Below are 12,302 nucleotides of genomic sequence, written 5' to 3'. Positions count from 1 at the left end.
AGCTAAAAACTTTTTCTCAAATCTTTAATGGGGAACTAGTGAGTGAGTACCCCAGCTTTGCAAAATTGCTTTAATTTCAGTGTTAAATCAATCTGTGAGGACTACAAGACCACATGTGAGGAAACAACTGTCCGACAGAGCATCTTATTCTGGTCCTATCCCCGTAACTCCACATATTTATCCCACTAATCCCCCTAACCTACATTCTTTGGACACTAAAGGGCAACTTATCATGGCCAATCCAACTAACCAGTACATCTTTGGACTTTGGAAACCGGAGCACCCGAAGGACCCTATGCAGATACGGAGAGAACATGCAAACTCCACAGAGACAGTCATCCAAGTCCAGAATCAAACACTAGGGTCCTGGCACTGTGAGACAGCCATGTTAACCACTGTGCAACCATGCTGCCCAATATTCTTTAAAGATTTATGGAGTTGCACATATTAAAAAAGTTGAACCTAATTTTAATATCTATCCACATTTTTGGAATCTGGGGGCATGATTTTCAAGTCTGCCAATTGATGATGTAAGAAATGATTTACCTCATTCTACAACCAATTTACATAATGCACCTGAAAAAATACTGTTGCAAATCATTAAGAGCCAATTTATGTGAAACTCTCAACTCATTAGTCTCAATTAAATAAGTCAGCTTAATGACCTTTTGTCACATCTAAGTGCTTGTGATAAAAGAAGCAGCAGATGTAGTTACCCTCTGATAAGGAGATAAATGGGCTAATTAAATTGATTAAAATATGTGACACACTGAATGGATTGTGTCACAAAATTGATTGTTGAATATAATTAAAATGCATTTGACAGCGGTTAGCACAGTTGCCTCACAGCGCGCGGACCTGGGTGCGATTCCCAACTTGGATGACTGTCTGTGTGGAATTTGCACATTCTCCTCAGGTCCATGTGGATTTCATCCGGGTGCTCCAGTTTCCTCCTACAATCCAAAGATGTGCGAGTTAGGTGGATTGGCCATGCTCAAATTGCCCCTTAGTGTCAAGGAGATTAGCTAGGGTAAATGCATGGGGTTATGGGGATAGGGCTTGGGTGGGATTGTGGTCGGTGTATACTTGATGGGCCAAATGGCCTCCTGCACTGTAGGATTTTATAATCTATGATGACAAAACATTTCAATAAAGTTAATATTTAAGTTTTAAAATATAAAATTTTAATTTTTCAATTTCATTGATTAGTTGGCAATAGCATTTGAGATGGTTAGAATGTGCAGTGCCAGATATTAACACTGAAATTATAAAGATGCTTTAACAGACAGCCTTTAAGACATATTCACATTGGAATTTGAGAAGATTTGCAATAAATGAATTTGAACAAGGAATTTTAAAGAATTTGAATTATTGAGGTGGATCAAATATGGAATTTCTTAAGGCAAGCAGAGGAATAAATTGACAAAGTGAGGAATGTAGAAAATAAGAGTGAACCCAGATTTTTGCATTATAAATTGGAGAAGGGAACTTTTTGACATTCTCTGGTGATATGGGAAAATAAGAAACTTAAAAACTTGTGGTCTGACTTGCTTTTATCTCTGATATTTTGAAGTTTTGAATCCCATAGCAACTTCCTCCTTTTCCTACCTCAGACCAATGTACGTATACTACTGTTAGTCAAAGAAAGTTCTGAGATTGCATTAGGTGCAGAAAATGACTTGTTTTTGACTGATCTGTGGCAAGATTAGTTCCTGTCCCTCTATGATCTGCGTGAGTATTTCCTACTGTCTTTCTAGGACTGGTCAGTAATGCTTGATCAACATGGAAGGAGCGAGCAGCATTAATAGACACAGAGGTCAGTTGTAGATCAGAAATTGTTACCCTCTTCCAAGATTGTTCTTTCCCAGCACATTACAAAAACAGCTGTCTTTGAGGTAAAACTTGGAATTCTTTGATATGGTATTCATTTTTTGTTAAATATTTTGTTTAGCTTCTAAAATATAGATTTAGAATTATTATCATGATACAGTATTAACCAAAAATCTCAGGTGTATATTTGAAAATATTATTTGCTATTCCAGCTGAAAGTGCCAATTGTGGTGTAGTTGTGTGCTGCAATGACATTGTAAAAAGCTTTGAAATTAGTCAGGAAATCATTAATTCTATTTTAAGCTTTTGGAACCAGCAAGCTACGAGCATGGTGTGATCAGTAAAGATGTAAAGTTTCTTTGAGTAGTGCAAGGTACACTTAAATAGGTGGAGACGTGAAACAAAACAGAGGCATCCAAGAAGGGAACAATAGTTCATTTACAAGAAACACTTTTACAATTTTCGTCTTGACAACATTTAGTTTTATGGGTAAGTCAAATTCTTCGGTTCATCTTTCTTGATTAAAAAAAAGTGCAAATATTTAAACCAATGCTTGCAAATATTAAATAGTAAACAATTTGGCATGTTTCATGGGTGTGAGTTTCTGTGCACAAAGTTTTAACAAGCTGCTTTTCTTAGTTGTATTCACTGGCAGCGAAGAGACAATCATGTCAGGACTTGCTGGCTACCACTATGAATTGTCAGGACTCGCTTTATTGTGCATTAAACGATAAATAAAGCAGACTATCAACATCCAGAAAGTGGAGTTTGTGAGGTACTTTCTAATCTGTGTTCAGCTTTGACCCCAGACTCGGCACTGCATGAGCTGTATGCAGTTTTCACACACCAGGAGGTCCAAGGTTGGAAGGAAATTAATCTTCAGGCCTCATCACCATATTGTGCAGGTTGGTAATCTGTTTTACTATTGTATTTAGAAAGCAACAACAAACATTAAAATTTATAAGGGAAAAATACTTTCCTTTAGAATACATGCTAAAATAACTAACATGTTAACACAAATAACTAAGGGCATTGAAATTTAAGTAACATGTTAGCTGATTTATACCACTTCATTTTATATTCAGAACTATGAAGAAGAAGTATGTACTTTAGAATTACAGCCTTTAAATATCAAATGTATTGTCTACAGCATGTGCATCTTTTTAAAATTAACAAATCCATGAAGCAATTTTCTGTTAAATTTTTCAAAGGTTATGCTTTGTTGTTCATTGAAATAATAATTTACATCACAATATCAATCATTAACTTGTATGTTTACTCAAAGTAGAATTACTCATTACATTCTCATGCTACCAGACACACTGTGACCAGAAAATTGAGCAGATAGTCCTGCAGTTAGCAGTAAGAACAGTCCAATAATGAGCTGCTAGAGGAGATGGTAGAGGCTGGTACAAATGGAACATTTAAAAGATATTTGGACAGGTACATGGATGGGAAGAGTTTAGAGACATATAGGCCAAATGCAGGCAAATGGGACTAATTCCGTTTAGGAACCTGGTCAGCATGGACGAGTTGGGCCAAAGGGCCTGTTTCCCTGCTGTATATATCTATGATTATGATTCTAATTGTTTTAGTTCATAACAACCCTTATCTCTAAAAGCTTATTTCTGTTTTTGCCAACTCATATTATGATGTGTCAAATGCTACATTGTGAAACATTCAGCATTTGAAAACTGAATATTTGACTGCATAAAGGCAAATGAATGTCTGAACAAGTTAGATGAGATTGTTTTGGTTAAATGAAAAAGTATGCAAAGCTAATCATTTCTGTATCCTCATTTGGTACCAGAGGCTCTGTGTACAAGAGAAGAGAGCAACATAGTCTCCTGTCTAACCAGAGAGAAGCGGAATGAGTGAGCATGTGCCTTTCCAGGGTATAGTAGGATTCCCAATGACTCAGGGAGCCCGGGAGTTGTACCTAATCACAAGAGGTAGCTATTCCTTTAGCATGCAGTTGATGTGCAACTATGCAAAGAGCATCGTTTTGATGAATGCTTATACTGTTGGAAGCAGTATAATGCTTTTATCGTATCAGCCATTCTTGCCAGATTTGAGCCACCGTGACAAACAAGGGAGTGGGGGGAGTTTAGAATAATCAGCTGCTTTGTCACAAAGGCTATCTTCTCACCACCTACCCATACCAGCATGTTTTCACAAGGAATGTCATAGAGCAAGCCATTGGCAGGTTGAAACAACAGTTCCCTGAAGTGGGATGTGTGAGGGCATCACCCATGGAGTTCTTTGTATTCAAAACTCAGGTCATCCATGATTACCTTGGCCACACCTTCAGCGCATGCTTAAATCCAGAACGCTGCACTTCCAACTGCCTCCTTCAATACCCATGTTCCATAGCTTGCTATCACAGCTCTTCCCTTACCTTCAATTTCTTTTGTATTCATTTGTGGGACATGACTGTACCTGGTTAGCCAGCATTTAGTGCCCATTCCTGCTTACTCGAGGGCAGTTGAAAGTCAACCACATTGCTGGGGCTCTGGAGTCACATGTAGGCCAGACCAGGTACGGACATTAATGAACCAGATGGGTTTTTCCTGACAATTGACAATGGTTTTATGGTCATCAGTAGATTCTTAAATCCAGATATTTTTTATTGAATTCAAATTCTACCATCTGCCACAGCAGGATTTGAACCCGCATCTCCAGAACATTAGCTGAGTTTCTGGTTTAATAGTCAAGCAATAATACTACAAAGCTATCGCCATCACTGATGATACCAAGCCAGATGGGAAGGTAAGCTGTGGGTCCAGCACAGAGAGGCTGCAAACAGATATAGACGCTTTAAGTGAATGGACAACAAAATGGTAGATAGATTATAATGTGGGAAGTGTGAAGTTATACACTTTGGTTGTAAGAACAGAAAAGCATAATGTTTTTAAAAAGGTATGAAACTTGAAAGTGTTGATGTTCAAAGATACTCAGGTGTGCTCATACAAGGCATGCTGAAAGTTAACGCATAGGTACAGCAAGCTATTAGGAAGGCAAATTCCATTTGGCTTTTATTGTAAGGAGATTGGAGTATAGAAATAAAGAAGTCTTGCTGCAATTGTAAAGAGTTTAGATGAGACCACATCTGGAATACTGTGGCAGCTTTGATTTCCATGTTTAAGAAGGGATATTGGAGGTAGTACAGTGTGTTCTCTAGATTAGTCCCTGGGATGAGGGGGTTGAGAAGCTGAGTAAATTGGGCTGATATTTTCTGGAGTTTGGAATAGTCAGAGGTGATTTCATTAAAACCTTCAAAATTCTGAAGGGGCTAGGTAGAGTGGATGCCAGGAGATTATTTTCACTGTTTGAGTAGTCTAGAATATGGGGGCACGTTCTCAGGATAAGGGATCAATCATTTGCATTTGTAGTGAAGAGAAATAATGTTATTCAAAGTATTCTGCTTTCCTGTTTGCAGTGGTTTTGTTTGGCAGCGTGAGCAAAACATATCGCAAGATCTTAGATGCATGACCCAGTGGTGTAAATGCAGGATGAGATCGTTTCACTCCCTCCCCCACCCCCCAACCCCCATTCAACATCAGGAACATCATTATTATACATTTGTCTATGATTATTGGGCCGATACCCTCCATGTCAAATAAAGTGTCCATGGTAGCTTGATGTCAGGATGCTGTAATGTATGACTGGTTTCAAAAGGTTTGCCATGGTGAGTTAAATTCTGACAGGAGTTCAGAGATGAATATACTCAAGCTGGAACAATACTCACGGAACAGCTCCATGACTTCAAGGGGAGGGAGATCACAGGCAAATCTGAACAGCAGCCTTGGGTGTGGGGCGGTGGGCTTCTTTGAAGCGCTAGAGAGAAGGAAGGGAAGACTGGGGCATGGCTTCAGTATGGAGGGAGGGGTGGGGAGAGTGGGTGTTGGATGGTGGTGGCCTGTCAAAACGGACTGAATGTTTCATGCAATCACAAGGGGTGGGGGGGATGTGCTTATGGAGGAGGATGTAAACAAGGATAAGGCCAATGGAAAAACATTTCAGTGATCCCTTTGCAGCTGAGACTGTAGAGCTTCAGTTCAATTGACATGTTTAGAGTCAGACTAGTTACACAATTGTGCCCACTCAAGCAGCACCTATGTGTTAGTGCCAATGATTGCTGGTCAGCATTTAACCCTTGACACACAATTTCCAAATTCAATGACTGCTACGATGTGACTGTATCATTGCCCTACGACAAGCTACAATATTTCCTTAGAATGGTGGCCATAGCATACTTCCCAAAAATAGGCTCCAATTCTCAGTTCTATACTGAAGTGCTTATTGACAAGTCAATTGACACTCCCCTCCTCCAACATGTGATGATTGATCCTTTAGGTTAATACAGCAAGTTCACATGGCCATATTGCCCTTAAAGGGACAATCATCACAATATATCACCAAATGGTGGCAGAGTTAAGTCCTGCATTGGAAGAGAACTACTTAGCAGAAATTGGTAGCAATGTCAGTTTTACAATGGGGAGAGTTGCATATTTTGAAATGAACAGGAGAGGGATTGGAATGCAAGAGAGAGCTGTCCCATACCAACCTTAACTGGCTTGACTCTGGGCTCAATCCTAGTGTCATGCACACACTTGTACTATACCGAATTGGAATCGTCAATCATTTTTCAACCATGTAAATATTGAAGTCAAATATACTATTATCAAATAATGAAATTAGATGGGCCACATAGACTAAGGGTAAAGAGGGTGCTTCCCAGGTCAAGTGGCTTTCTACTGTACCATGTGGTGTATTTACATATTGTTCTAGCAAATTGATGACTAATTGCTTTTAGTCAAAAATACTAGCTGTGCCAGCTGGACCTACCCTTAGCCTTGTCTACGTATTATAGACCTTTTAGATAACAATACTGAATGAATATTTTATACTGAAGGCTCGTTTGTAATACCATTGGTAATATATAGCACTCCATTATCTACAGTTAGGAAGATTTATCTAACCTAGACACAGATTATTTTTGTTGTTTTATTTTATATGTTTTTTTTCACCCATTTTTCTGGCACAATAATCTTTTCAACCAATTAATTTGTATCAGCAAGACTATTCAATATTTATCAAATTTATTTTCATACTTTTCAGTCATGGATATAATAGGAAAGCAAATACTGTGAGCTGATCTTGTGTGGAGCCCAAGCCCAGCATTGACTGGGAGACCGTGTTTGGCCTATCAAATCCTGAAATTTAACCTGTGAATCCAGAGAAGTTGATCATACGAACAATTGTTTCTCATCGGTTTATTTTGTTTTAAACTCATGGAGCTTGAGCTTTTGAAAGTACTGTTGCCTAAAAAAAATTGGATAAATCCAAAATCATAACCAAGGGCAGAATTAGGACCACACAATGTGTACAAGTGTACTGGGCTCCAAGCAGATTGAGTGTGTGCTTTTTTATAAATACAAAATATGCATACATTGCAATGCTTTCACCAATGTTTTAAAAATATTTATCAAAGTCTCAATTATTTTACCTTCATTCAGTATTATACCTGCTGAGGTTTTAGAATTTGGAGTTTGATTTCAGGAGAATGCATGCAAAGGATGAAGTCAGAATCACAAAATCTTTACAGTGCAGGAGGAAGCCATTTGGTCCTTCAGGTCTGCAGTGGCTCTTTGAAAGAGCATTCGATCCAAGCCCACTCCCCTGCCTTATCCCAATAACATTGTACATTCTCTCTTTTCAGATCGTATCCCAATTTCCTTTCAAATACCTCAATCGAACCTGCTTCCACCACCCTCTCAGGAAGATTGTTCCATACTCCAACCACCCTCTGGGTGAAAAAGATTTTCCTTATGTCATCTTTATTCCTTTTGCCAATTATTTTGATTCTCATCCTCTGATTCTTGATGTACTCTTTAGTGGAACAGTTTCTTACTACTTATTCTGTACGTACCACTAAGAAATTTGAATACCTCTATTTTACAACCCTTTTTCCAAGGAAAACAGACTTAACCTCTCCAATCTATCTACATTGCTACAGTTGTTTATCCATTTAATCATTCTTGTGAACTTCCTCTGTACTGTCTCTGATGCCTTCACATCCTTCTTCAAGAATGCCACCTAGAACTGAACATAGAATTCCTAATGAGGCCTAACCAGTGTCTTATGCGAGTTCAACATGACCTATTTACTCTTGTACTCAATTAATATTATTAATAAAGCCTAAGACACCATTGGCTTTATCAGTTGCTTCTCTTCTCTGCATTGAGCTTCACCTACTGCTTGTCTGCCCAATCCACCAATATAGTTGGAATTCTCCAGCTGTTCATGCCCCACTACACTGCCATTGAAAACGGAGAATTTGACGCTCAGCCAAATCTCCGTTCACTACAGCGGGATCAGAAAATCCTGCTGGCATGAATGTCCAGAGAATCTCACCGTATGTGTGTTCTTTTGAAATTCAAGACTATCCTCATCAAAGTTGACAATCTTTGTATCGTCTTCAAATTTTGAAATCATGTCTTGCACACCACAGTCTAGGTCATTAATATATATCAGGAAGAACAAGGATCCCGACACTGGCCCCTGGGGAATTCCATGACAGGCCTTGCTCTGGCCTGAAAAGTAACCATTTATCATGGTTGAGTGATTTCTGTCACTCAGCCAGGTTTTTATTTGGCTGCCTGTTTTCCCCTTTATTCTATGAGCTAGCATTTTGCTGACAAGTCTGTTGCGTGAAACTGTATCAAATGCCTTTTAAAAATCCATGTACTTTGCATCAACAGCATTGACCCTCCCAACTTTCTTTGTTCCTGCCTCAAAAAAGTCCAGAAAATTAGTTAAACATGATTTTCCCTTAATAAATCCATGCTGACTTTCCTTAATTACCCTGCGGTAGTTTCTAGATGTTTGACACCCACTGAAATCAAACTGACAGGTCAGGATAGTTGCAGGCATTATCCTTGCACACCTTTCTGGACAAGGGGTGTAACATTTGCAATTCTCCAGTCCTCCAGCATCACTCCTGCATCTAACAAAGATTGGAAGATTATCACCAGTGCCTCAACAAGTTCCACCCTCACCTTCCTCAATATCCTTGGATGCCTCTCATCTGATCCTGGTACTTTATCAGTCTTAAGTAAAATCAATGTTTCCAACACTTCCTCCCTCTTAATTGTAAATTCCTCAGGTGTATCAGACTGTGGAATAAAAACAGAAAATGCTGGAAACTGTCATCACGTCTGGAAAGAGAAAGAGAATTAATATTTCAAGTCTGTCGCCTTTCATCAGAACTGAGAATTTTGTTAATCCTGTTTCTCTCCACAGATGCAGCCAGAATTGCTGAGTGTTTCAAGCAGGTTCTGTTTTGATTTCAGATTTCCAGCATTAAAGCCAATTATATAAGATTGTGGGGAGAGTTGGCTATGGTTGACAAGGTAAATAGATTAATATGTATGGTAGTTTAAAAAAAAGTGGTAAACATTTAAAGAAATAATTTAAACTGTTCAACAGAAATGCAGCCCATTTAAAAAATTAGTGAGAAATGTCCACCTGTGGCTTATTTAGGAAATTAAAGGCAGTATTAGATTAAAAGAATAGGCTTACAATGTTGCTAAAATAGGTAATAAGTCTGAGGATTGGGAGTCCTTTACAGGCAGAAGGATTTAGCATGGGGAATGAGGAAAGGGCAGAGATATTGATTAAATATTTTCTGTTACTTTTCACGGTAAAAAAACACAAGTTATGGATGAGAAGATAGAGGATAGCCTAAGGGCTAAGTGAGTGAGAAAATTAAGCCAGTTAATAGCAGCAGAGAAGTACTGGAGATTATTAAGGGACTAAAATCCAACAATTCCCCACAACGAGACAATTTGCATCATAGGGCTCTAAAAGAGATGTCTCCCAAGATAGTGGATGCGCTGATTATGATTTTCCAAAGTTCTCTGGATTCTAGAACTGTTCCAGCAGATTGAAAATTAGTAAATGTAACACTGCTCTTCAAGAAAAGGGGAAGAGAGAAATAAGTTAGTCTGACAACCGTTATCAGGTAAGTGCCAGAATCTATATTAAGGCAATCTCAACAACGCATTTAGAAAATCCAAGAAATTTCTTCACTCAAAGGGTTGTATATCTTTGTAATTGTCTGTCCCAGGGGATTGTAAGTGTTCCATAATTGAGTATATTGAAGGCTGGGATAGACATAATTTTGGCCTCGCAGGGAATGAAGGGATATGACGAGCAGATAGGAAAATGGATTGAAGGCAAAGATCAGCTGTAATCAAATGGAATGCTCAACTGGCCATAGGTCCTACTCCTGCTTCTGTTTCTCATGTTCTTCAATGAATTCACGGTAACTTAATTGCAGTGTTAATGTAAACCTACTTGTGACTAATAAATAAACTTAAAAAAAACTAATGTGCCCCGGTGATCTCATCGGAATGTAACCATGCCATTTAAATTAGGTCCTCACTCCTCTCAGATGTGAGGCATTCCCATGCCTGGTATTGTCTGCCAACAGTGTTTCTGATTGAACGCACTCCTCACCACTGGGAAACCAAAGCTGTGGATGACACAAAACTTGGAAGTATTGTAAATTGGGAAGAGGATAGTGCATAACTTCCGAAGGAATAGACAAGATGATGGAATGGGCAGATATGTGGCACTTGAGGTTCAATGCAAAGAAGTATGAGATGATGCATTTTGATAGAAAACATGGAGAGACAATATGAAGGGGTAAATTTTTTAAAGGGGTACAGGAGCAGAGGTACCTGGGTGTATATGTATATAGATCATTGAAGGTAGTAGCACAAGTGGAAAGAGTAGTCAATAAAACATATAGTATAATGGGCTTCATTAATAGGGACATATAGTACAAAAACAAGGAGGTTTTGCTGAATTTATACAAGACACTAGTTAGACCTCAGCTGGAATATTGTGTACAGTTGTGATGTGAATGCATCAGAGAGAGTGCAGGAAAGGTTTACAAGAATAGCTCCACGGATGAGAAACTTCAGTTGTGGGGATAGATTGGAAAGGTTGGGACTGTTCTCCTTGGAGAGAAGAAGGCTGAGGGGAGATTTGATAGAAATGTTCAAAATCATGAGGGGGCTGGACAGGTTAGGTAAGCAGAAACTGTTGCCGCTCTTAAAAGGATCAAGAGTGAGATAGGAAATAAAGAGTTGGCATAACTGTGTCTTTTTCTGATTGGCAGTCAGTGACTAATGGGGTTCCGCAGGGATCTGTGCTCGGACCCCGACTGTTCACATTATATATTAATGTTTTGGAAGAGGGAGCTGAATGTATTATCTCCAACTTTGCAGATGTTATGAATTTGGATAGGAGGGTGAGCTGTGAGGAGGATGCAGAGATTTGGGCAGGCTGAGTGTGTGGGCATCTGCATCGGGGATGCAGTATAATGTGGATAAATGTGAGATTATCCACTTTGGTAGCAATAATAAGAAGACAGATTATTAATTGAAAGGGTATAAATTGAGAGAGGTGGATACTCAACGAGATCTTGGAGCTGTTGTGCATCAGTCGTTGCAAGTATGCGCACAGGTATAGTAAAAAAGGCAAATGGTACGTTGGCCTTCATAGCGAAAGGATTTGAGTACGGGGATACTTTACTGTAAGTGTATAGGACATTGATGAAGTCACACCTGGAATACTATGTGCAGTTTTGGTGTCCTTATCTGAGAAAGGATAGCCTTGCTATAAAAGTGTACAGTGAAAGTTTACCAGGCTGATTCCTGGGTTGGTAGTTCTGTCATATGAGGAGAGACTAAGTCGGTTAGGTTTATATTCATTGGAGTTTAGAAGAGTGAGAGAGGATCTCATAGAAACTTATAAAATCCCAACAGGGTTAGACAGGATAGATTCAGAAAAAATGTTCCAAATGGTGGGGGAGTCAGAATTAGGTGTCATAGTTTGAGGATAGTTTAGAAGTGAGGTGAGGAAAAATTTCTTCACCCATAGGGTGGTGAATTGGTGGAATTCACTACCACTTAATGTAGTTGAGGCCAAAATGTTGTTTGATTTCAAGAAGAATATCAATATAGCTCTTGGGGCTAAAGGTAGGTGGTAGAGATTGTAGCTACATATCATAACTATGGTAGACATCCTGTTTAAGTCTGAAATAAAATTCACTCAAAATACCAAGGTTGTCTCAGGCATTTCAGATTTCAGAACTTGGCAGTGGGAAGAACAGAAAGACAAAGAATGACATCTGTGCATCCCAAGTACCCATTTTCTGTCATTAAATGCCCCAAAATAAATAGGAACCAGTACTAATTTGTTCTTTTCATTGATAAACCTTGTGACATTCACCAAATTGTATTTCATTTCTGGTCCCCATTTTAAGGCATTCTATTTACTCTATTCAACATGTCACCATTGACAACACTATTACCTTTGAAATTATAAATGATTGTTCATAATCTGTGCAACACTCCAGGTCTGCATTTCTGGATGAGATATTAAATTAAGGTCTTATC

The 12,302-nt window shown here is 38.7% G+C and overlaps 1 protein-coding gene across 8 annotated transcripts in view; it reads left to right on the top strand.

Moving 5' to 3' along the window:
- Nucleotides 1–12,302, top strand: part of simc1 (SUMO interacting motifs containing 1) — a 68,313-nt gene that overhangs the window by 28,658 nt on the left and 27,353 nt on the right. For 2 of the 8 annotated variants that reach the window (XM_080201599.1, XM_080201603.1), the window contains 2 exons: nt 1,758–1,816; nt 2,628–2,735. The exons of 1 other annotated variant lie outside the window; for it this stretch is intronic. In XM_080201599.1, the coding sequence (XP_080057725.1) occupies nt 2,652–2,735 (84 nt within the window). In that variant the 5' untranslated portion in view covers nt 1,758–1,816; nt 2,628–2,651. Of the gene's footprint in view, nt 1–1,757; nt 1,817–2,133; nt 2,736–12,302 lie in introns of all 8 variants that reach the window. 5 more of the 8 variants (XM_080201600.1, XM_080201601.1, XM_080201598.1 and 2 more) reach the window with 4 other exon arrangements.

The sequence above is a fragment of the Carcharhinus amblyrhynchos genome, chromosome 13 (assembly GCF_965287045.1).
Source record: "Carcharhinus amblyrhynchos chromosome 13, sCarAmb.v2.hapA, whole genome shotgun sequence".
In the NCBI taxonomy this organism is placed as follows: domain Eukaryota; kingdom Metazoa; phylum Chordata; class Chondrichthyes; order Carcharhiniformes; family Carcharhinidae; genus Carcharhinus; species Carcharhinus amblyrhynchos.
This window is presented reverse-complemented; position numbering and strand designations above follow the sequence as displayed.